Source organism: Elgaria multicarinata, chromosome 19 (genome assembly GCF_023053635.1).
Source record: "Elgaria multicarinata webbii isolate HBS135686 ecotype San Diego chromosome 19, rElgMul1.1.pri, whole genome shotgun sequence".
NCBI classification, from domain to species: Eukaryota; Metazoa; Chordata; class Lepidosauria; order Squamata; family Anguidae; genus Elgaria; species Elgaria multicarinata.
The window spans coordinates 19,231,949-19,258,332 of NC_086189.1; the positions used below are offsets into that span (position 1 = coordinate 19,231,949).

General features: G+C 46.1%; 1 protein-coding gene across 1 annotated transcript; it reads right to left on the reverse strand.

Moving 5' to 3' along the window:
• Positions 1–2,014: 2,014 nt before the first annotated feature.
• Positions 2,015–25,758, reverse strand: QSOX2 (quiescin sulfhydryl oxidase 2). The gene is made up of 12 exons (XM_063144426.1): positions 25,481–25,758; positions 19,609–19,709; positions 18,151–18,199; positions 17,573–17,678; positions 16,986–17,076; positions 15,438–15,583; positions 14,375–14,518; positions 13,975–14,104; positions 10,391–10,513; positions 9,009–9,159; positions 4,129–4,317; positions 2,015–2,873 (listed from the first exon to the last, which is right to left on the reverse strand). The coding sequence occupies exons 1-12, from the start codon at positions 25,755–25,757 to the stop codon at positions 2,320–2,322; spliced, it is 2,061 nt and encodes a 686-aa protein (XP_063000496.1). The 5' UTR covers position 25,758; the 3' UTR covers positions 2,015–2,319.
• Positions 25,759–26,384: the final 626 nt, after the last annotated feature.

Genomic DNA, 26,384 nt, shown 5'->3' on the forward strand with positions numbered 1-26,384 from the left:
CCCGTTCTGGGGAACTATCCCAGATTCATTTCATGGGATGACCAGAGAAAAAAGGAAATCCTTACTGATGACTCTCTTGGCACCTCCCATGACATAACTTAGCGAGGAATTTGCCTTTTCACAACTGCTAGAAACTGGCTCTGCTTTTTTCTTTAAGGCAAGAACAAGGAAGTAACTTCCATTCTACTGGCCAGACCTCAACTCAAATACTGTGGTGGGCTCTCCCATCAGGGATGCTTGAAACAGGATTCATGCACTGAGCAGAGGGTTGGATTCGATGGCTGTTATAGTCTTTCCACCTCTATGATTCTTTGACAGTAACAGAATGGAGCTTGCCCCACCTACCCCAAATCCATAGGAAGCCCCCTTCTTTGCTAGGCCAGGTGGCAGGCACCCTTTCTTTCCACCTAAGTGGCCTTCGGTTAAAGAGCAGTTACGTTCGCCTCCTGCTCAACGCCAGTGGCAGCAAATTCCACCCTCGGGCTAAAAGAAATGAGCTGTAACCGGCGCAGGGTCAAATCTAGTTCAGTTTAAAAACTGGTTCAAAGTAGGACACAGTTGTGATGATAAAGTGGACGCATCCACATGGGACAAAATATCTCTTGATAAGGCACCAGATGGCAGCAGAGAGGAAAGAACCAAGAGACGTGAGATGGGGGGGGGGGGGGGGAGAAGGCAGAGCAGCTACCTGGAGTCAGGAAGGGCAAAAGGAACTAGTTCTGTCAGGATGGAGGCTGAAAGGGTCCTAACAGGAGTACAGAAATAGTGTGAATTGGGATGGAGAGGTTACAGGTCTCTCTTTATACATCTTCCTGTTAGGAAACAAGTTACATACCTTACAGAACATGCCTGCTTTCTCTCTCCAAGATTAGCCAGACACAAACTTCCCCATGCCTGTCTCCCCTGACCACAAGGAAATGGATCGTTTCCCCCTCCAAAGTACTTGGATATGTGCGTGTGCGTTTTAGAAGACCATTATGGAGTTCCCAAAAGTATAGGTTTTTCATCACCCCAGTAACTCAAAAATACAGATTCAAAATGCCAACTGACCAGCCACTTCTGGGATGGCGGCATCTTAAATTTTGTGCCTTTTGTTTTCTATCCCTTCCGCAGAAAGTTCCCCACTTCCTGGTGTGCCCCAGGCAAGAGTTCTCTTCTCAAGGTAGTTATCTACCTTCTTTCCCAGGGATAGCCTGTCCTTAGCCCCTCCATAGCGTCACAGTTGACGTCCAACTTTAGTAGAAGAAGGATAGGTGGGTCCAGTTAACATAGGGAGGTTTTAGGATCCTCTTTAACAAAGAAAGCGGGCGGGCTTTGGTTTATGGGGCAACCAGCAGGGACAAGCCAGTATTTTCAATCTCGAATCTACGGCCTTTCCCAGAAATGACACCAAGCCAAGGAATCATAGAATCATAGAATAGCAGAGTTGGAAGGGGCCTACAAGGCCATCAAGTCCCACCCCCTGCTCAATGCAGGAATCCACCCTAAAGCATCCCTGACAGATGGTTGTCCAGCTGCCTCTTGAAGGCCTCTAGTGTGGGAGAGCCCACAAGGAGACTAACTCAGCCCATCCATTGGCCAAAGGAATAAGAAATACCAATTGCTATTCAAGCAAGAGCACCAGAAAGGGAAGACCAGTTTGGTCCAAAGAGCATTTAAATGCCCGCCTGCCGCTCACCAGCTTGCCCTGACTGATCTCTCTTGCCTTTCGTTTGTATGCCTAACCGCAGGGCCTCTTTCTCTTTTTTGATTGATGTGAGCTGCTTTGGGGGTCAATAATGGTCTGAAAAGCGGGATAAAAATGCAGTAAATAATATACAAGAGAGGGAGCTCTTTGGCTGTCTATCAATTTCCAGACTTTGCATTCGGCAACACCTCTTTCGCGGTCCGCATTGTCCCCAAGAGTTTGAGAGCCTACTGGGGTCTGATCAGCACACTTCACAACAATCCAGGCATTCGTTAAACTTCTCAGAGCAGTGTTTTTAAAACCTGTCTTAAATGACTTCACGCGGTTCTTTATTTTATAGACCGAAGCACGCAATGACAAGGTCACCAGAAACAGTTTAGTGTTTTCCATGTGTGTTGGTTTCGGTAATTACACGCAACTATTCCAACTCCAATAGGTCCAACACTGGGGAATTAGATCAGTAAGTGAGCAGATGGAACGAGGAGAGAGAGAGAGAGAGAGAGAGCACCATTTCAAAAGAGGAAATACTGTGTAGTGTAAAAAATAATAATATCCCTGATCATAAATATTAAAGCCATGGCAGAACAAAACCAAGCCATTTAAGGGCAGACATTTGGCTTTGGGCTGAAATTCTATACATAGGGACGGGAATATCTCACTTTCCAGCGTTTGGATCTCATCCGGAAGAAAAAGTACATGATCATTAAAAATAAAGATGAGGCGACGTACAGAACTATGCAGAGGCTCATGTCAACGTTAGAGAATCCGATCCCCAAGAAAGACACAGCCTGTTTCATTTCCTCCTCGATCACCGACTCGTCCGCCTTTTTCCCTCGGTCTTTGACGGGGCCATCCTGAGCCATCCATCTGTCCAGGACTCTTGACCTTGAGTCTAAGGATTTCTCTGGATCCGGAAGCTTGTCTTCATTCCGTCGGCTTTCTTTCTTGGGCAGGCTTTTCTCCCTGACTTCTTCTTCTTCTTCTCTAAGTTCACTTTCGTCGGGATGTCCTTGCCCCTCCGCGTACGTATACAAAATGTTGTCGCTGCTGTAGTGATGCTTGAGGAACTCTATCACCTGGCCCTTGTTCCAGGCGTGTACACCTTGAGATTCTTCGTGGCATGCTGGGCAAATATCTGGAGTTGGCCACTGGACTTTAGGGGATTTTGGATCTTCACTCAGATCACCTAATGGAAGAAGGTGGAAGAAAAGCAAAAGTTCAACGGACCAAGGAAGCTTAGGAGCTCTGCGTAAACACATGTATTATAAACCCGTGAAATGCAAAGACGAAACTGGTTTACACATCATTTGGCATTCACCTCTTTATTCAGCCAGGAACTGTTTACTAATGAGGGAAAGACAGGAAATGGTGACTTTTTCTAATACAGAAATTCCCAAACCTAGGAAAATCCTGGGGATTTTTAGGATGCACTTTGCCAAAGCAACTTAAAAAATGAACCAGAGGACTTCCTTTCTGCTTGTTCTTTATACTCCTGTGCATTTCTTTTTTTAAAAAAATGTCCAGTCACATTTGTGACTCCTGATCATATCCATCATTGCTCGTTTAGCAGGTGCAAGAATATATGTATATGTGTCTAGAATCTTTACAGCAATATTGAAATCCTCCACCTATATCTTCTGGCTATAAGCCTTGTTTAGGAAAAAGAAAGTGGCTGAATCCTTAAGTTATATTTATAAAAAATGCCACCTAAAAGGAAACAAAACCAATTTCCTTTAGTGCTTTCACTATATGATCTCTGGATAACAAAATGGATTAAATGCAACCTAGCAGTCAGTGGTAGAGAAAGGAACCTAACCGTCTTGCAAGAGGATTTTAAGGAGAGTGATTATTTCAATGCTTCAGGCCACCTGGGAGTGGGAGCATCTTATGTTTCGGTTGCTGCAAGGAAGAGACCTCCATGCAGTCGGCTAGACATTTCCCTGCTTGCTCCCATCAAATTTCTTTTAAAAAAAATAAATTGGAAGATTCAAGCTTTTAATTCATTCTTGAAGACTCCATGAGTTTGTTCTCTAGTTTCAAAAACCCGGGTGGAAGCGGAGGTACATTGTTGCTGTCTTTTAATTTAGTAGCATGAGCTTTCCCACGGGGGGGGGGGGGGGACTTTTAACATGCAATCCTACAGATGTTTAGATAGAAAAGAGCCCTACAACTCCCAGCAAGCAAGAACGCTGACTGGTAGAACCCTGACCGGGGATGAGGGAAAGGGGAAAAGACTTGTATTCTGGAAAATGGCAGGACTGAAGAGGGGCACGCTCCGAGCGGCAATGTTTTGACTGCAACTAACGGCGCAACTTTTTGCCTCCCACATGTATATCCGGTAACAGGAAATGTCAAAGTAAAAGAAATATAAGCTTTGTTTCCAAAACAGAAGCGATCAATCAAAAATGAAACTAAAAATCGCTAGCAGCTGTTGCAGGTACCTGCCAGCCTGGCGTTCACCACATTGTGTTTCTCCCAGAGCCAGAGGACGGCCTCGTCCAAGGTCTTCACCGAATCCAGAGACTCCCCGGCCATCTCCGCAAAATGCTGCGCACAGGCTCGGCAGCCAAAGAAATCCTGCACGTACCTCTGCATGACCTGCAGGACCGCCTGTGGGCTGTCTTTCAAACCTACGAGGAGAGGTATGCAGACACGGTGAAGTGGATGCAAGCTCTTCCATAAAGTTAAGCCAGTGGAGCACGGTGGATAGGAAGCTGTTTCAAATCCCCTGCTCCACCAGTAAGTTTAGGAGATGACCCATCTCTCTCAGTCCAGTCTCCCTCACGGGGTGAGACTGAAAGAGAGCACCACGATCAATGGCATTAAGAACGTAAGCCGTGCCATACTGGATCAGACCAAGGGTCCATGTGGTCCAGCACTATGTTCCCACAGTGGCCCACCAGCTGTCGACCAGCGACCAATGAAGCAGGACATGGTGCAACAGCACCCTCCCACCCATGTTCCCCAGCAACTGGTGCACACAGGCTAATTGCCTTGAATACTGGAGGACTAGTAGCCATTGATAGCCTTCTCCTCCAGGACTTTATCAACCCCCTTTTAAAGCCATCCAAATTGGTGGCCCTCACAACATCTTGTGGTATTGAATTCTATAATTTATAGAATCATAGAATCATATAATAGCAGAGTTGGAAGGGGCCTATAAGGCCATCGAGTCCAACCCCCTGCTCAATGCAGGAATCCACCCTAAAGCATCCCTGACAGATGGTTGTCCAGCTGCCTCTTGAAGGCCTCTAGTATGGGAGAGCCCACCACCTCCCTAGGTAACTGGTTCCATTGTCGTACTGCTCTAACAGTCAGGAAGTTTGTCCTGATGTCCAGCTGGAATCTGGCTTTCTTTAACTTGAGCCCGTTATTCCGTGTCCTGCACTCTGGGAGGATCGAGAAGAGATCCTGGCCCTCCTCTGTGTGACAACCTTTTAAGTCTTTGAAGAGTGCTCTCATGTCTCCCCTCCATCTTCTCTTCTCCAGGCTAAACATGCCCAGTTCTTTCAGTCTCTCTTCATAGGGCTTTGTTTCCAGACCCCTGATCATCCTGGTTGCCCTCCTCTGAACACGCTCCAGCTTGTCTGCATCCTTCTTGAATTGTGGAACCCAGAACTGGATGCAATACTCTAGATGAGACCTAACCAGAGCCGAATAGAGAGGAACCAGTACCTCACGTGATTTGGAAGCTCTACTTCTATTAATGCAGCCCAAAATAGCATTGGCCTTTCTTGTCTATCTACGTGCTGTGTGATCTGTCCTGAATCTCCCACCAATCAGCTTCATGGGCTGACCCATTTGGGCTCTAGTATTTTGAGAAGAGGGAGAAAAAGGCCTCCCTGTCCACATTCTCCAAACCAGGCATAATTTTGTACACCTCTATCATGTCTCCCCATTTATTTATTTATTTATTACATTTTTATACCGCCCAATAGCCGAAGCTCTCTGGGCGGTTCACAAAAATTAAAACCATAATAAAACAGCCTTTTTTCCAAGTGTTCTGAGCTCTGTGTGGGAAAAGCCAGGCACACATGCTAATCAATATATTTTACCATGCTTCTGAATTTATTCACCTACGAAAAGTTAATGATATTTTGCTTTTAAACCTGCACTACCAAAAAGAAAGGATGTTTCGTTTAAATTAGAAAATAAAAATGCTATAATGGAACCTCAGATTGACTAATACTTAAGTCAACCTTCCCCAGCTTGGACTACAGCAACCATAATCCCCCAGCCAACATAGCAGATTTTTGCTATGGGCTTTCAGGCAGGAGAGGGGGCCCATTTTGCTTTGGGACTGTCTGCTCTTCCTGTAGCCCCCATTGATTATCTGAATAATCATGGAAGCGACCCTAACAGGCATACATAGACATATTGACGTTTACGGCACAGCCGTAGCTGGGCTTAACGTGCAGCGATCTTGTAAGGTAGGTCAGTACCACCCCCTTATTGGAGGCAAGAGGCCGGGGCGAAGAGGTTTGCCTAAGTAAACTTGCAGCTGAGAAGAGATTTGTAGCAGGGACTTCACAGCTCACCCACGGAGTCCATAATCCTCCTACGCACGCTGACAGCCCAGTGCTAAGCAGTGAGGCGTATCTAAGTCTATTTATTTCAATGGGCTTAGGTGAGCCTTACCCTAAAGAGGATCAGGCTATTGCTTGGAAGTAAACCCCACTGATCTCAGAGGGACTTACTTCTGAGTAAACCCAAGGAGGATTGGGCTGTTGGTTACTACATCTGCTGGGGATGATCTTACAAGCCGTGCAGCAAGGGAAAATGCAGAGCAGCAAACACACACAGAGATATTTGTTCTGAAGGTAGAAAGAAGTAGGAACACGAGGAAATGATCTCAAAAGCTATGCAAGTAAGAGGACCACCCACCGCTGGTTTTAAGACATGAACAAAGTAACAACTGGGATGATTTGTATTTTATTTAACAGTTATTTATGAATCGCTTATAAGTTTTTAAGCAATGTACACAAACAAGCGGACAGGATGACCTTCCTGGGGATTTGCCTGTGGGAAAAAGTTTGTTTTCAGTTGGCGCTGAAAACCCAGAAGGGTGGGCACAGATACTAAAGGCTCTATTCTGAACCATGGTGGACCAGGCCTCTGTTTTTGTGAGAGGCCTTTCCTTACCTGCACAGAGCATGCTCTCATTGGCCTATCTCTTTTTCTAGCTTCAGAACATGTTCCCGCCCCAAGTGCTTATATACCAATTGATTCTGAAACTAGGAAGAAATAGGAATAAGGGAAAACAGAACTTCTGTCAGGACAAACACAGACAAAAGGAAGGCTTAAGGAGATCTGTGCAGACCGGAAACTTCACCTTTTATCGGACCACCTGGATTGGCAAAGTGCAGCAAACATTTGGCGAGACACAGGACTCTTCTTTGAAAACTTGCCGCCTTTGCAAGCACAATTGCCCCAATAAAACGGTACAACCTGAAACCATCTTGATTAACCTTCACAGGTACAACAGCTCAAGAAATGCTCTTGGCAACGACAGTGTGTACCTGTGGATGTCACTGCACTTTAGTAATTCACAAGAAAGGCAGCTGTTGAAACCCTGGCGAGCTGCCGCTGGTAAGTGTCAAAAATATTGGGCTACACGGACCAAGAGTCTGACCCAGAAGAAGGCAGTTTCCTGTGTTCCTAGGACTGGCTGCTGTTGAAAATGCAGCTGAAAACCCCGCGGCTGCATGCCGACCTCTTGCCTACGTGCACACACAGCTCTACAAGACTCCATTCTGCAAAGACTCCTTAGAATAAAATGGTTCAACTCAAAATTTCACCATGGGATTGCTTCAGAGCCTACATTTAAGACCTTGGGGGAAATTAAAATGGGGCTAACTCACCTGTGGAAACGGAAACAAAATATCTAGGGCAAGGGTGGGTGACTTTGACAGGTCCAGGGGGCATTTTCACTCCCCCCTGGACACACCCACGCAGGGTGCACGCCTGGCAGGTAACAAAACTCTGGGTGGGGTTAAAAATAAATAATTAAAAACAAAAAGGCATCCAGAACTGCAATCAAGGGCCCAATAGGTCAAAATGAACAAGCAAGCTCATTCGGAACCTTTGGGCACTCCCTAGCAGCTCCAAATACCATTTTCTTTACATCTGCGTTTTGAAATATTTTGGGGGTCCCATGAAAGTTGAGTGGTGGCCGTGGGCCACACTGGAGAAGTTGCAGGGGTCCCATGTTACTCAACCCTGATCTAGGGAGAAGAAGAGCACTTTCGCTAGGATGTTCAGATCACTCACAAGAACAACCCCAGCAAACCCTTGACAATTAAAAGGAACCGCCAAAAGGTTCACTGCGTTTTCCTTCCTTTTATCAGCCCAGGGCTGCATCTTCCATAAACAGCTGCCACGTCGCTCTTCGTAATCCACCCACTCCCCACCCCACCCATTTCTCTTTCCTCTCAAAACTACTGCAATTCAGGGTAACCCTAATCTTTAAAGTGGGCAAGAACCATAAAACCCCACCTGTGGCTGGAAGGATTAGGGGGCTTTTTAGTAGATGGGATTTAAAGCAAGCAATAAGGAGAGGAAAACCTCCCAAGACATAATCCGGCAGCCTCAGGGTTGACCCAATTCTTTGGCCGTAAGAAATGATCATCAAAAAATATGGCCTGGTTTAAATGTACAGCAAAGTGTGTGTTGAAGATATATATATTTATATGTGAGAGAGAGAGAGAGAGAGAGAGAGAGAGAGAGAGAGAGAGAGAGAGAGAGAAGGAAAAAGGATGTAAAGAAGCAAACTTTAAACCTTGTACCAAAATAGACCAACTGGGTAAGAACCGATAACACAGGAATCTCAGAAGCTGCCTCCTACTGAGACATCCCCTTGGTCCATCTAGCCCAGTATGGTCCCAGTATGGTCCTGGCAGCAATTCCTCCCCAGGGTTTCGGACGGGAATACCTCCTGCCCAATCTGAGCCACCCTGGCTGTGGAATGAGAGACTGGCCTCGTGCCTCCCTCGTGCACTTCTGGGCGCCAGTCCCTTTTATTTTCTCAGGCCTTTTAGTTTTTCTGTTTTAAACCTGGCCTTGTATTTTAAATCTTTGTCCTGCAGATACGTTCTCTTTGGCTATTATTTTTTATACTACAGTTTGAAACTTTTAAATCTGCATATTGCATTTTATCGCCTTCTATTTTATGGGTTTTAATTGTTGTGAACGGCAGAGAGAGCTTTGGCTATTGTAATAAATTGCAAGTTGCTATACGGATGCAGACTGAACGGAGATTCAGTTGTTTGCCCAAGCAACAACGCAGCTGAGCAGCTGACTCTGAGACGTTTTCGCCTCCTACCTGTGCTGAGCAAGGCCTTTGGCTGAAGGGCCGCTTGAACCGTGAGCGTGTGGAACAGCTTCCAGAATGAACAAGTGTAGCCTCTCAGCTCCGGCCTGCTGCCTTGGCAACCAACCCATTGGACACGGCTGGTGAGAAACAGTCCTGAGATCTAGAAAGGGCAAAAGACCCACAAAAAACTTATACCTGATCACACCACCAGATTGATGAAAAGGCTACATGCCTGGAAGCCCACTGGCTCAGTTCAGACAACACGATTCTCCACGGTGGTTTTAGAACTCCACGGTGGAGTTTTTACACCACCGTTCAGAAATGAGTTGTCTGGAGGGGAAAACTCCACGCAAAGGTGGAGTCTGTTCGGAAAACACTCCACCCTGAATGTCCATGCTGTGCAGAGGAGAGTTCCAGCACAACTGCTCTGCTGCGTGTTGTGTGGTGGGCTCCACGGGGTTTTCCATTGCGTTGACTTTTCCCACTGGCTCCAGAGTTCCCTGGCAAGAGTGGCAAACGGAGCGAGTGCCACTCTAGGAGAGCAATTGGGATTGTGGGTTTTTTTGCAGCAATGGCTGATGGGATACCATCAGGAGATCCAGGGGAGGGGAGAGGGCGGAGGAACTGTCACTCAAATGTTGCAATGGATTTTACTCAACTCCACGGTAGCCCACACTCACACAACAGCGGAGTTAGAACATGTTGTGTGGGGAATACCTACTAAAAATTCCACCGTTGAGTGGAGTTTTCCCACTGCGTTGACTAATGTGTCGTTTGAACTGAGCCATTGTGAATTGACTTTTGAAAGAAAATCTCAATACACGCTCTACGAAATTACAAAAGTTGGAGACTCATAATCGTTGACGCGAATCTTTGTTTCCAGTCCTTTGTTCACAGTGCTATTTGACATCATCTTTATTTCTCTCCCAACGCAAGGATTAAAACCATGAAAGCCAAGGCCCACTTAATAAAACTCTTGGGAAGTTGTTCTTGCTTATACGCAATGCAGAAAATGTTGAGGTTCGACAGGGGTGTTGAACCCCAGGTCCGGAGGCCACGCCGCTGATGGTTCCCCAACTTTTTGCCCTGTAGGCTTAGTGATCACCGGTAAAATCTCTAGGCGAAAAGGTGCTGGTGTGTGTGGTATTCTGGCCCCGCCCACCACCAGAATGTGGCCTCCAAGAACTTTCCCGAAACGGAATCCAGCTGAAAGGGGTTCAATACCCCTGTGCTAGGAAATGCAGCCTGGAGGATTGCTTGAATGGCTGATTGTCATACATACCATCCCTGCTGTGAGTTAAGTGTCACGCAGAAGTGTCTTGGATTACGGCACACCCACCCTCCCTTTGGCTAAAGCTGCATTTTCACGCTGAAAACGCGTCGGGGCTTACCCGCATTTTGTTGTTGAGCAGATCAAGGATGGCATCATAAGGGATTTTGTCTAATGGGAGGCTCACTAGCCACACTTCCAAAGTCTCCAACAACTTCATCACAGGCTGATGGCCAGGAAATAGCTGTGCAAAGGACAAGGTTAGCCACGTCTTAAAGCTTTAGTGTCAGCAACATATGCTACCCATGTTTTTATCCGTTTTCCTTTCCTTAAAGACTCAATCAGGGTGAGAAACAGCTAAAGGCAACAGAGAATCCTGAACAGTGAAAATGGCAAAAGAGCACTTAGAATTGTGACTGCAGATACAGGACAAATAATAAGAGAGAGAGATTTTTTGAAGAACTGACCCAGCAAGTTACTTTTATAAATAAAGTCCCTTCTCAACTAAAATAAATTAATAAAAACCTCTCAAATACACTTGTCCTGAAATACCACATTAAAAATTACTTTTGAAAACACCAACCTACCATACACAATACTGAAAACAAATACAAGTATTTAAGCATTAGTATAAAGTTAAAACAATTACGGTTCATATTTGTACCAACTTTTATTTAGGAAACTTTCATATGGAAGGGCAGCTATTAAACACTGGGTATGATTTCTTCAGAGACTATTGATTATGTGGTCAAGAGGCTCTGGCCATGACCTGCAAGCTTCAATCTGCCAGGGAAATGCAGCGAGTGCACTCAGAAGGGAAAATGGGTTCTTTCATTTTTAAAACCATCCCTGTCTTTCAAAGTGAAAAATGACATTAAAACCAACGAGGGGGGGAACATTACCAGAGTAGGAAACATGAAATGAAAACCAGACTTTGCTTTTTGGATCTTTACTGGGCGAGAAAGTCCTTAGGAGCGAAATGGCTTGGAGCCAGGTTATCTGAAAGGTCGCCTCCTCCCATATGTACCTTCCCGAACCCTAAGATCATCCTCAGGAGTCCTTCTCTCTGAGCCCCTGCCAAAGGAAGCAAAGTGAGTGGCTACCAGGAGGAGGGCCTTTTCTGCTGTGGCACCCGGCTGTGGAATGAGCTCCCTAGAGAAGTTTGCCTAGCACCTTCCGGTGCCAGGTGAAGACCTTTTTACCTTCCCAGTATCTTAGCAATTTACTATCCTGGTCTTTTAACTCTGCCATTTTAAATCTGCATTTTAAATCTCTGCATTGCTGCTCTGTTTTACTCTGGTTGTACTTTTGTATTGTGGTTTTAAGCTTTCATATTGTATGTTAGGGTGCACTTATGGTTTTAACTTTTATGAACCACCCAGAGAGCTTCGGCTATTGGGGGGGTGTATAGAAATTAAATAAATAAGGGCTGGGTCAGTTTGTACACGGAGCGGGGCCGTGGCTCTGTGGCAGAGACCTTGCTTTGCATGCAGAAGGTACCAAGGTTCAATCCGCGGCTTCTCTGGGAAGGGCTAGAAAAGAATCTGGCCAGAAACCCGAGATGTGTTGCCAGTCAGTGCCAGCACTACTGAGCTAGATGGACCAGCAGTCTGACCCCGTAGAAGGCACTCTCCTATTTTCCTATGTTCTCTTCCTTTGCTGGACCTCAACTAGCACTCAGGGATTTACAGGTTGGAATAGGCGATACGCCCCATCCTCCCAGCCCCCATGTAGAATAAAAAAAGGAAGATTTCAGACAGAAACCCCCCAGGCTTCCACTTGCAAAACTCAAAGAGCACTCACAACGGGGTGGGGGCTCTCGGTGGGACCAGAAAGACGCTGGGGTCTTAGGAAGTGCTGAGAATGCAACACTGCAGCAAGCGGCATTACCAGCCCAGGAAGTAATCCCTGTAGCCATCAAAATCCCAGGTCTGAAAACTGAGCGTAGAGTCCAGCGACTTAACAACAAATGCTCTAAGTGCTTTTCTTTAGAAAATTAGTACAGTGTAAGACATCCCATAATCTGGCATCAACCAAGCTGTTTTCACACTAAAATATTTACGATCAACAAAACAGGAGTGAAAATCTTTTGGGGTGGGTGGTTGGGGGGGGAGGGGGCAAAGCACATCAACAGAACGCAGGCGGGGGCTGAAATTCAACCTCTCTGTACTCTGTTGGAAGATAATGCCACAGGGGTCTTAATTTCAGAAAAGGCCTGGTTGGCTTCTGTTTGGTTTCGACCAAGCATGCTCCCCGCCCCAAAATGGCACATTTGGGGGAGTTATGGGGCATGGGGGTGTGGTGGGGATAAATAAAAATGAGATCCTGCATTGAGCAGGGGGTTGGACTCGATCTGCTATTCTATGATTCTATGATCCAGATGAGGGCCACCTTCACTTATTCACCCAAGTAAATTGCATTAGCCAGTCAAAATCCACTGGGAAGAAGGAATGTTCTCTTAAGACAGCCTTCCTGCTGGCTGGGGCATTCTGGGAGATGCAGTCCAACACATCTGGAGCGCCCCAGGTTGAGGAAGGCTGTCTTAAGGGATAAAAAGATGGACAGCTGAACATCACTTTCCCAAGTTGCCAGACGGCAACTTCTGACCTTCTACTGCCATGGGGCTGAGAGCACGCCAGAACAGTTTTCACATAACAGCAGGTATCTGGACACGTGGCACATTACACACACACACCCTCTCTCCTCGCCACACTGAAACTAAAACTGATCTGCCTTGCTTAAAAATAATAAAGCCTACAATTAAAAACACAACAGTGTGTGTGTGTGTGTGTGTGTGTCTAAACCTCAACTGTGAACCGCCCAGAGAGCTTGTGAACTGCCCAGAGAGCTCCGGCTATTGGGCGGTATAGAAATGTAATAAATAAATAAATAAATAAACTGTTAGCTGGAGTCATTTTAGCACCATGGCAGCTCTGTTTTATACACTGCTTCGTTTTAAATGGTTACCACTTCTCACTTCGTAGAAGAAGAGGCTAGAACATGTAGGGTGCAATCCTATGCATGCTGAGACAGAAGGAAGTCCTACAAGGTGGTGGTGGGGTGGGCAGGCAAGCCATATTATCACGATACAAAAGACCTGGCATGAAACTGGGGGTGTTCTCAGGCCCAATGGGAATCCTGTCTCTCTCTCTCTCCCTGAATTGTGTGTGTGTTCCTATTTGTACCTGTATCTGGACACCTGCGAACAGTGACTGGGTCTCCTCTCCCAAAGAGAACTGTTTCTGCAAACAGGGTCCTGCAAAACTATGCAGAAAGGGGAAGTGGAACCGATTTCTTCCGTTAATGGGCTATAGTTATTTTAGCTGCCGTTAGCAAAACAATTGCCACCTCCAGGTCAGTCTCTTCAGCCACTTTACGAATGATTTAGCAGAGAACTTGAAGGATTTTCAGGACTGCTGTGTCCTGTAATCTGCTCTCTATAATATAAAACAACTTTGATTTGCGTGGTTTTCACGAGGCCGCACTAACCTGCTCTAGCAAAGTAGCACCTAGCAGCCTTGGTTCTGATCTGACCTTGGCAATGGGGTGCCTGGCCAGCAGCTATTAATCCTCCCCCTACCTCCATGTAAACGTATCAAAGTTTGCTTTATTAGAAATTTCCAGAGGCTTAGAGAAGAGAGGCCTCTGGCGCGCTGAGATTTACGGCACTCTTGTAAATGCAATTGAAAGATCAAAAATGTTTACCTTGGCAAGGAGTATAACAACATCCTTGAAGGTCTTTAGCTCAGCTCCCTCAAGAGTTTTGTGAGTGGCAAGTTCTACCCTGAGCAAGTAATGCAAGCCTGACTCAAGGTCAGCCATATACAGCTTAGATCTGAAAAAAGACACACAGATAACTTTGAAAGTGGCACGTTGATTTTACCGGCACAAGGTCAGGAAGGCAAAACGATGAAACAGTCGGTGCTTTTAGCATTTCAAAACAGTTATTTATCCTTAGCATCTTCTATTTCACACTATTATGGACGACACTTGGCAACTCACAACAATTTTAAGCCACGATACAATAGAAAACCACATATCCAGCGAATGCGCAATAAAAATGGCAGAAATGAGGCCTTGAAAAGGGCACCACAGCGGTACTTACTTATCAAAGTCTTTCCATTCCTTGATGTCCATGTTTTCTTCACTGTTTTGCCTGACAGGTGTTGGGAGCTGTGAAGGTAGTTTTCTTCTAACACCGGGGAGTGACTTTAAATAGGAAGAAAAGAAAGACCGGAGAGGCTTCAAACTGTGTATGGAAGGATAGCGAAAAGGTTAAAAAAAGGCCTCAGGCTGAACATCCTGCCCCTACGCTACTCTCTGGAAAACCACCATCTCCACCTGTGCTCACTTTCCCATCTGTTGGACACCTGCCACACAGGTAACTTTCTCCAATGAATCATGCTGCTGCTCCGTTTCATTGTTATTGCAGCTGAAACTGTTTTAATAATGCATTTTAAGCGGCAACTTTAATATTGTTATGTGTGAACTGCTTAGAAATATCATAATATGCAGCATCTAAGTATAAATATATATAAATAATCAAGGCTGCATTGCCTTTGGCACATCCTGAAGACAGGCAGCACAGCAAAGCGGTCACACTTTCCAGGACTGCGACTAACTATTACTAAAGCTCAGTTTTATTTTTTCCTCAAAGAGGAGAATTCTAATTTACTATCAACTTTAAGCATCCCATACAGCAGGGGTGTTGAGCATCTTTCACACAGAGGGCCACATTCAATTTTGTGAAACTCTTGAGGGGGGAAGGCCTTTCTAGCGGTGGGGGGGGGGCCAAAGGCAAAACTATAGCTCAAAATGCCACCATATTGTAGCTTCAAGCTCTTACTGGCAGTTAACTCAGCCTTCCGAGAGGCATTTCCACCTTTTAGGATGCAAAGGAAAGGATTATGCAAACGTTGGGAAAGGACCTTGCAATCAGCAGCCGAGGAAGGGGGCGTGGCCATTTGGGGAACCGCAGAGTGGGCGTGGCTCAGTGGTAGGGCCCCCTACTCTGCATGCAGAAGGTCTCAGGTTCAATACCCGGCATCAAAAGGTAGGGCAGGAAAAATGAACTGCATTAGATAAGAGGGGGCTAAGTCAACCCCTCCCTTCAAAACTCTACTGCAGCCCTTGAAACACGGTGCCTAAAAACTCACATCCACACTTACATGTTAATTAATCCATGGGACCCGTTTGGATAGATCAGGTAAGTCGCAGGGACTGAAGTAACACCAAGCTTCTCCAGAGAAGCAGAATCAGAATTCTGCACTCGCTTCACCACCAGGTTTTCATATTGACTCAGGTCCAAGATCACCTGGGCGCGGGGGCAAAAGCACAAGCATGCATGTTTACTGAAAGTTCAACTAATGGCTCACAGAAAAGCAAAGTTCAGAAGGTGCTAATATGCTGTAATCAGCTTCACACAGCCCTGGCGGCCGCAAAGATGACTCAACGCCCACACAGGTTTACTCAGAGGAAATGAAGCCATGGCATAATTTGCTGAACTAAAACCCTCTCGAACAAAGAGGCAAGAGGAACTGCCTAAATCATGCTTTGCTCAGGACAGATATAATTTAGTGTATCCCTAAGCAGCACCAACCATAGTTTGCACACCAACTTCATAAGAACATCAGAAGAGCCCTGATGCTGGATCAGACCGAGGGCCCATCTAGTCTAGAGCTCTGTTCACACAACGGCCCACCAGCTGTTGACCAGGGACCAACAAAGCAGGACACGGTGCAACAGCACCCTCCCACCCATGTTCCCCAGCAACTGGTGCATATAGGCTTACTGCCTCGGATACTGGAGGTAGCCAGTAGCCGTTGATGGCCTTCTCCAACAGGAATTTATCCAACCCCCTTTTAAAGCCATCCAAACTTCAAACCATCACATCACGACTTGCTGCCAATCCTTGATCTCGATTTGGATATTCAGGCATGATTCAGGAAAACAAGCCAAGGCTAAGGATTATCTCTGTAACAGGTATAGCTAAACCCACCTAGAAGGAAAGGTCACCATAAGTCAGGGCTCCCCCAACCTTTTTGAGTCAGTGGGCACTTGTGGAATATTGAGAAGGTTGTGGGCACGCTCACAAAATGCCTGCCACTGGGGGCACCTTGTCCATTCATAAAGTGGCGGGCATGGCCAATCACAAAACACTCAGAGGGCAAATGGATGAGACTAAAGCGAAGAGCGCAAGTACCAGGCAGAGGTGGAGAGCGAGCTCCGAAGCACTCGTTGGAACACCAAAAGATGGCGCTGGAGGAAAACACGCCGCTTTGCAGCATACCAGCCTCCCAATTAAAAATAGATTATCTTACCAAAATAAAAAGCCTGGCGGGCACCAAGGAGACCCCATCAGCTGTGATGGGAACACAGCAACAGTGCGAAACATGGCAACAGGGACCTGGAGATGCTGAAATTATCTGACAAACTGGAAAACCGACACATTTCAAGACTTTTCATCCAGTGCAGAACTAATCTAGAGCAATCAGAACAAAGACTTGTGGCGTTCCTTTCTGGATGCCTGCTGCCCAAGCCCAATTCAGCCCCCGGTACAACTGTATCATTTGTACCCATTCTTATTCCCGCCACATAAGCGAGGAGTTCGTTGTATAAACAGCCCAGTTTTTTTTAAGCACCCAGGATGACATAGAAATATACTAAATCATGTTTATACTTCAAGAGAGGGATGAAGTTTCCAAAGACTATATTACCTCTCGCCCGACGTAGGAGTTCGCGCTCTCAAAAATAACGGCGGTATAATGCGGAATGTTTTTATTAAAAAGGGAAAACATTTGTTCGGGCCTGTTTGAAAAACAAAAGACAACAGTTATTTGACATACAGCACAAGAGAAGGTAGAAGGCAGACTTGGATCTACTGATAGATCTCTGGATGAGATGCAAAAGGTCTAAAAAGAATTTCAGATTCCCAACTGTTTAACGATAGTAACTAACAGCGCAATCCTAGGCTTGTCTACTCAGAAGTAAGCCCCACTGAGCTCACTGGGACTTACTCCCAGAAAAGTGAGTATGGGATTGCAGCCTAAGTGTGCAATTTTATGCATGTCTGGAAGTTGTAGGACATTTTTTTCCTGTCTAAATACGCATAGGATTGCATTCTAAAAAGTTCTTTTTTATTTCTAAATTAAATTCCTCTAATCAATGAAGCGTGGGGAGAAAATAGAGGAGATTTGTATGTGAAAGGACTGTACGCTCACTCTGGCTGTGTCCGCACATAACGCTAAGCCATGGTTTATGTTAGGGAAGGCAAGCCATGGTTTATGTTAGGGAAGGCACTCACACAATTGGTTCCAAAGGAGGACAAGCAGGTGGTTTCGCTTCTTGGGAATGGTTCTGCAGAAAATCAATCATCGTCTGGCGGACAGTCTGAAGTTCCCGGTCTGTGCCTGTCGAAGACAAATGAAGAACACGCTTCAGCATGGACCTGAGGTCCCCTTCGCACCTTTTCACGACCGCTGCTTACAAGCACAGAAATCTACCCCAAAGCTTCCTCTGATCAATCACTAACCGGGAAGGTCCCGGAATTCAGAACGTGGGACTACCGGGCCAAAACCGTTCCTACAGGGCAACCTCAGCGCTGCTTAGAGGTTTGAATCAGAGGATCTGTCGTCAGCTGCCTCTGTGTGCCCATAAAGGACTTGACAGAGGCCAACATGGTACACAGGAAACCATATTTCAATAATCTGTTAACTATTAGTCTCACTTCATCAATTAGAGAGGCTAAGGTTTAGACTCTAAACCTTAGGGCACATTTCAAACGTTACATTACGTTTCCTGCAAAATACCTTAATTTTTCTTTAGTGGTTTGCTACAGAAGTCTAAAAGGGATGTTTGAGAGAAGAAATTCACATTTCTTACCAAGGTGGCTTTCTCCAGTCGTGAACTGCTTTGTAAAAGCTCTGAAATACTAAGGGGGTGGGGGGTGGGAAAAGAAAAAGTTTGTTTAAAATAACCATCACTGCTCATAATAAAGCCAAACACCTCTAGGGCAGTTCAGCTTAGACAATAACCTTTATGCTTTCTAAAAAAAAAAAAGCGAAACATAAAGCCATGTAATACTAGTAGTTAACTTACAGCAGGGGTCCCCAGCCATTGGTTGGGCACACTGGAATTCTGAGAGAGGGTCGTGGGCGCTCTAACAAAATGTCTTCCACTGGGAGGAGCTTGCCTATTCACAAAATGGCTGCTGGGCATGACCAATCAGAAAACACTAATTTCCCAAACTGGTGAGACTCTGGACCAAGAACCCAAGTACAAGAGAAAAGTGGATTTTGAGATCACTCAGTTTTTGAAAGTAATTTTGTGCCTACCACGAACTCCTCCGGTCAAAACACTGAGGGTAGAAGTTGGTCTGGTCACACAAATCAGTAATCATGCATTGCAATAAATGACAGAAGATTGATTTTGTTTCCTGATTTATGTCCCCTCATTGCAAAAGCTTTCTAAAATTATGTCTTTGTTAAGGTTGGAGCAGGATGAGCGGGGCAAGAAATGGCAGATTGTGCTTTTAAATTATGATATATCAATAGATATGTTTTATCCAGATGCCCTTAAGAAGTTTATTAAAGATGATTTCTTTGATAAGGGTGTTTTATTGGCTATGGGAATGAAATTCTACGCAGCATTTCTTATGGGCTCAGTTTGACAAATGGATTCTACATTTTACTCCTTCGGGAAACATTTAATTAACCTCAAATTTCAAACCACACTTTCTGAGGATAGTAACTATGCAAACACTCCAAAAGAACAGCAGAAATACATATGCAACTAGAGTTAAATTGAAAAGATGATTCATTATATGCTATATAACCTTTTATATAGTTCCCCAAGGAAGTATTTCTGCCTGCCTTTCTATCTAGGGAAAGGCAGGCAGAAATGAAGACTGAGTGATCATGAAAAGATTTGTGTTTTGTTGAACCACACAGATAAACATATTACTTCCAAAGGGGGTATGCATCATGGCTGCAAAAAAAAGAATAAGAAAATCTTGAGCAAATATTTAAAAGTCCACCCAGTTCCCGCAAAGTGTTTAAATGCTTATGATCTTTGCTCCAATTTCCTTTGGTTCCTGTAAAAACTTAAATGTCAGTACTGGGATAACCTAAGAAACTGATCAAAGGTGAACACAGCCCTTAGGACCCAATAGTTCTTTACTGTCAGAAAGGAAATCTAGTACATCCTTCCTAGATTCCAGCTAGTTGTTCTGCAAAAAAGGAAAGGCACAGAGAAATTCCAGCGACTTTCACTACCAGCATGCACATTCCAGGCTGTGTTTAACCAAATGGAATTGGTTCCGGCATGCCAAGAGACGCTTACCCTGAAAGTGGGATAATACTGGATTCCATACTCTTTACACGTGTCATAATTCACCTCATCCCCACAATCCAGTACTCCAACGCTTATAGCAGGTCCCCACTCTGAAAGAAAACAGGAGTTGTTACGGTCCTTATATTTCAGTGCAGCCATTGAACGTCCCGGTACCAATTCCGCCAAGGACATGAGGGACCTGAACGAGAGGCCAAGCAACATCCCCAAGCCTCCTCCCGCACATACGAGGAGAGATGTACAGTTTCCAAAACTTTAATCAAATTGGCTCCTTCCAACCAATACAAGCTGAAAGATACGGATGAGCAGACTGGTCAACCTCAATTTCATTCAGGTTCTCATCCAGCCCAGTTCTGCATCAGCCTGGGAAAATCATTTTAGTCTGGACAAACATTTGTTTCCATCCTGAACATCTTTTTAAATCCACATTTTTGTACCCATTTGGATGCACACTTTTGCAAATCACCATTCAATAAAGTGTTTTTGTGCAAATGTACAACACTTTGGTGTGGCTTTTGGGGAAATATATACATTTTTGTGTGCATTTTTCAAAACACACGATATTTTTGTGTGAACTGCATTGCAAACTTTGGAAACGTACAGATTTGAACATCAAACTGTGTTCTGGTTCATGTTTAGGTACAGAAAGTGTGAATGTAGTAAATTCACATTGAAATGCAAACCGAACAAATTTCTCACCCCTCCCTAACTACAGTTCAGTAAATTAAAAAGGTATCGGGGGAGTTGCTGAAGGAATCCTAAAAGAAGCAAAACACATCTACATGCACAAGACCAAACCCAAAATGTTTCTAGACATTTAGTCAGAGAAAAATTCTTGTAGCAACAGGACCAAACTTAGCAAACCCCACTATGGAGAGGTGTGCACCATATACAAGGGTTAACATTAAAGATTATAATTCATAGGAAAAGTTACGGCAACTGTTCTCACAGCTTTGTGTAATCCACTTAATCCATCCTGTGGAAGAAGCCGAACGGCACAGGAATCACCGGGTATATCTTCCCAAAATCTCGAGTTGCATGCAACCAATACGGTACAGTTAATACCCCCACCTGTACGGTAGAGCAAATGACATACTTTCTGGGGATTTTTTTTTTTTTTAAGAAATACTCACTACAAAGGGTGCAGTGATGATCATTATATTTGCGTTTCCAGCTGAACAAGTGGAGAAGTTAGGGATACTTAACACTCTCTCCTCCCCACAATTGTGTAGCAACGGGCAGGTTATGATACAATCACCTGCAGGGGAGAGATTACACAACCTCAGGAGCAGCTGTGTAGTTAAGACAGAGCGCTTCTTCAATGATCCACCCTTTGAAACCCCGACAATTCTACTTGTTATAAAACCAAAAAAGGATTTCTCCAACCGGTATGAAATTTGGGACACGGAATCGATCTACCCAGTTGTTTGGTTTTAGCCTAACATCAAGCTCCAGGCACCACACATGGTGCTGCCTTTTATACTGACAGACAACCCTGTGAGGACGGCTAGGCTGAGAGTTACTGGTCCAATGTCACCTAGTATGTTTCACAGCCAAGAAGAGAACTGAGCCCAGATGTCTCTTGCCTAACACTCTTAACTGCTACAGCACACCGGCTCTTCGCGTGGTATAAGCTGTAAGGGGTATAAGCTGGCCAAATATCAGAAAAATGTAATGAAGAATGGCCGAGATAGAGCGGTTTACAGGTCGCAGCTTTGCAGTGCAAGCGTGGCTTGTTCCATCCATTTCGGCATCCGCTCAAAACATACCTTCAATGTTTTGTTTGCTAGCTTAGATCCCCTCAAAAAATGTAAGGTTAAAAAAGTCTCTCCTCTCACAAGAGTTTAGGGATTCTGTGGTGCTCACCTGCCTAGAAGTTAAGCAAAATGGGACCGTGCCAAACCAGACAGAGTTTGTTGCCATCCTAGAATCCAACCATGGACTGCGGTCCCAGCATCCCCTCACGTGAAGAGCCATAGTACGGTGGGAGACCACTCGCTTCACATGGAAAATATCCCAGGTCCAATTCCTAGCATTACTAGGTAGGACAACAATTAGCGAAATCAAGGGCCGCACTGAATTTCGGAGAAAGCTCTTGGTGGCCACATTCCAGTGACAGGCAAAAGAAATAGGGCCGGGCGTTTAAAAAAACAAAACAACAGAATCTTTTGGCTTAAAGTCCTTACTGCTGGAAACCAAGACGCAGGAGAGGCATTTCAACCTTTTAGAAGTGGGGAAACTACACAAAAGCTGAGAAAACACCAAATAACCAGTGTTTTGGAGAAGGGGGCAGGGCCGGGGGAACCCAGGGAGGCTGGATTTGGCCCCAGGGCCTGAGGTTACTCACCCCTGAGCTAGATGGATCAATGGTCTGACTTACTATAAGACAGCAGCCTACAATGTTTAACCTTTTTAAACTATTGCTGACCTTACAAAGCGGGCTTAGTCCCAGTATGCAAATTGTTCTCAGACTCCTAACAAACTTATGCTTGTGGTCTTTTGTCAAATTTGAGAGCCAGTGTGGTGTAGTGGCTAAGGTGTTGGACTGGGAGTCGGGAGATCCGGGTTCTAGTCCCCACTCGGCCATGGAAACCCACTGGGTGACTTTGGGCCAGTCACAGGCTCTCAGCCCAACCTACCTCACAGGGTTGTTGTTGTGAGGATAACATGGAGGGGAGGAGGATTATGCATGCTGCCTTGGGTTCCTTGCAGGAAAAAAGGTGGGATATAAATGTAATAATAACAATAACAACAATAACAGCAGCAGCTTAAGGAGTTTCTCCTTTGCAAAGTCTTTGAAAAGGGAAAGGGGGGAAGAGAGAGAGAGAGAGAGAGACTCTGGGTAGCTAACACTGCTGGTATCCAGAACAGGAACTTACTTTCACTACCCCCAAGGTGGGAGATGTCCCCTTTCTTCTTGAAGCAGCAGGCGTTCACGCCACAAACACCTCAAGAATCTCGCCATGTGGCCTTTGTGGGTGGGTGCAGACTGCTCTTTGTCAGTCAAAGCGCAAAGCCCCACCCGCCCCAGTTGTTCAGGTATTTGTATCCTGGGTTTTTGTGAAGGTTTTCTCTTTTAGAACAATAGGGAATAAAGCGCACAGCAGAAAGCAAAACAATTTCTGGTTTCATAGAAGGACAGTGAACATTCGGAGGCAACAGCAAGCCTCACTCGTCCCCAGACGTTTTCTGCAGAAGTGCAGAAATGCATCTTCCCCCGGCTTCGTTTCCCTTTAAAAGATGCAGCATTTGCCAGCCTGTTGAAAACTGCCATTGTACGTAATATGCAGACAGCTGAATAATGACCACCAGGACAACTAGAAGCATCTCTGAGCAGATGGGCAAAGCATTCAGGCAGGCACACAATAGGCAACAAGCCACTTTTTGTCACACACAAAAAGGCCAGCTCAAGAAGTTTGGCTTTGGGTTATCTGCCTCATTCATGATTCAGCACCACTGCCTCCCCCTTCCCCACCTGTCTCGGACCCTCACACAACAACGAACAGGAGCAGCATAAAGCGAATGCAAATGGATCCCCTTCGCAACAATGCCAGCTCTGAGACAAATACTTGGCTAAGTGCACCAGCTGCCAGGCGAAGTTGCTCAGCATTCACAAAGGGGGGGGGGGGGGAGAAAGAAAGGATGGCAGCCCTGCCTCAATCCATCCTTGTCTTCGGGTTTATTTGTAGGCTCTGTCTTCATGCTATGATGCAGGCCAGAGATTTAGATGCATCAGTAATATATACTTTATGACAAGTAACTGCTAGCATGCTAATAAAAACCTTGCAAGCCTAAACTAAGGGCTTAATTGCAATTGATTTGGCACGACGTTAAGAATGATGCACCACTGTATCTCTGGCCCAGCAAGCGTAAGAGGAGTTTCGTCATGCCCAAACTATGATTATCTATTTATATCGCATCACCTATGTGCATGAAACTTTACAGAGAACAGGTGTGGTATGCCCCCTACCCCAAGGGCCTTACAGTCTTAAAATAAACAGAGAGAAGCAACAGAAGGAGGAAATATGGCACAAAGGCACATGTTTTCCCCCCTGTACTGTCCATAGTTCTTTGCACTAATGACCAAACCTGTCTTCTTTCTCTCAACACATTATTTAGCAAAGAGTTGCCTGAACAGCAACACCACCCAAATTGTTTTCTCACCAGTGGGCTTCAGTTTTATTGCGTGTCTGTTACGCAGACCAATTCTTTTTTAGACAAGCAGGCTTAGGAGGACACGTTACATGCAGCAGGTCACAGCTTCAAGAAGTAGGACTAAGGGGTGGGGGAGAAACCTGTCGGAAACCGGGGCGAGCTGCCAGCAGCTAGACGGACGCATGATCTGCCTGAGTTATACAGCAGCTTCCTGCATTCCATTCTTACCCGTCTACGGGCCAAACGGAAGAACTGGCTGTGCACAGCAATGGAGGTGCCACAGCAGTTATAATAGAAGCCATTGACATTTTGAGGTTGCACATAGGAATGGGGACACTGAGCTGGTTTGGGAAGGCTGGAAAGGGTCCTCGTCTTCGTCGTCCCCCATCTGATAACCAGTTGCTGCACACAGTATTGCAACACCCTCCAGGGAAGGCGGGTGCACAGACAGGCGTCTTCTCTCTCTCACAGTCTGTGCCAGGAGATGGAGAGGAAGAGCCACCCTGGGCCACCTGCATGCCAAGATGTGCTCCCCACACACAAAGCCATCGCCCTCCCACCCCACAATGGACGCAAGATCTATACGTACATCTGTACACACATGGGAGAAGCGAGATGGCTACTGAAGCTGACTGACTGCTCAGCTAGGAGGATGTTTGGGGTACGATACCCTCCCACACACATGGGAGAAGTCGGATAATGAACACAACCACCTATGGACACTGACCCTCCTCCTCTTTCCCTCCCCACCGCTCTTCCCCCCCCCCCAAGTTGCCATCTGCAGCCAGGTTTGTTGCATATATCTACACGCACACACACACCTCGTATTAAAAAGCATTGAAAAACACTGCAAAGGAGAGCAAAAGCAGGATGGGGAACTCCCTCCTGCCACCAATTAGGCAGGCGCCAACCTTCGGGCTCTTAGGCGCCTCCTGAAAACATTCGTCTCCCAACAAGCGTTCCCAGGAAGGCAGATCTCGCCTTCCGCTAACACCCAACATGTACAGACGCTGCCCTCAACTTGGTAGCCTCCAGATATTTTGGATTACAACTCTCAGTGTTCCTGATCATTGCCCATACCGGCTGGGGGATGCTTGGAGTTGTAGTCCAACCCGCCTGGAGGACACCACGAAGCTGGGAAAGGGTGACGTACAGCATTTACTTTTGCTCTTTATGTTCGTGCATCGTTTAAATTAGAGCCTTCCCCAACCTGACGCCCTCCAGATGTTCTTGGATGACAAGTCCAAGAATTCCACAACCAGCTATGCAACCTCCAGATATGTTGGGGCTACCTGACTCCTTCCAGGTATGTTGTGACTACAACTCCCAGCATCCCCCGAGCAGAAAAGCAACCCTCCAGGTGTGTTGGGACTACCTGACTCCTTCCAGGTGTGTTGGGACTACAACTCCCAGCATCTCCCAGGCAGCAAAGACACCCTCCAGGTGCGTTGTGACTACAACTCCCAGCATCCCCCGAGCAGCAAAGCCACCCGCCAGGTGTGTTGGGACTACCTGACTCTTTCCAGGTGTGTTGGGACTACAACTCCCAGCATCCCCCGGGCAGCAAAGCCACCCGCCAGGTGTGTTGGGACTACCTGACTCCTTCCAGGTGCGTTGGGACTACAACTCCCAGCATCCCCCTACTCAGAGCAGACGCCTCCTCTCTGGACGGGGGAAGAGGGCCGCGGAAGCCTCGGGGTCTCCTCACCGTGCACGTCTCCGGCCAAGGCCCGCCAGGTGGGCGCGAAGGCCACGCAGTGGCCGCACGACGAGGAGTAGAACTGCACCAGCCAGGCCGAGGGCGAGTCGCGCAGCGCCTGCCGCACCGTGCCGGCCTCCAGCACCCACACCGGGTCCACCCCGGCCTGGTAGAGCCGCGAGGCGGCCGGCGTCGCCCAGGCCAGCAGCGCCAACAGCGGCCACCGCCACGGCGCGGGGAGGACGACGCGGCCGCCCTCCGAGCGGCTACGACCGGCTTCCTCCATCTCGGGGTAGGCGTTAGGCTTCGAGGCCTTCCCTAGCAACGGAGCGCCTGCCTTAGCGACGGGCCCGGCATGCACCGGGCGAGGGGGCGGGCACAGCCTGCCTGGCGCGCCGCACGTCGAATTAACCCAATCAGCAGGGCGGAGGCGGCCGAGGGGGCGTGGCGCGGTGCGGCGGGCCCCGCCCCCTGCTCCGCCATTAAAGGGCAAGTCGCCTCCACGCGGCGCCTCCGGGCCGCTGGTTGTCGTAGGGATCCGTTGCATGATTTTGCGCCGCCTTTCTTGAGGCGGAATACAAAAAGTTCAAGAAAAACAAAAATAAATTTAAAAAAACATCAACGCTTTTTTTTAAAACAACAACAACAACAATCTAATTAAAAAAACATTTTAAAACAAAATCCAATTTTAAAAAAACATTTAAATGCAATAAACATTTTAAAATCCAACAATAATAAATTATTATGCAATAATAAAAAAAACTTGTAAAAACATAATAAAAAATTAAAAGTATAATCCAGTTAAAAGAAACATTTAAATCATAATCAATTAACATTTTAAAAGACATCAAAAACATTTCAAAAACTCGTAATCCAATAAGACGTTTTAAAAACCGTAATAAAACATTTTTTA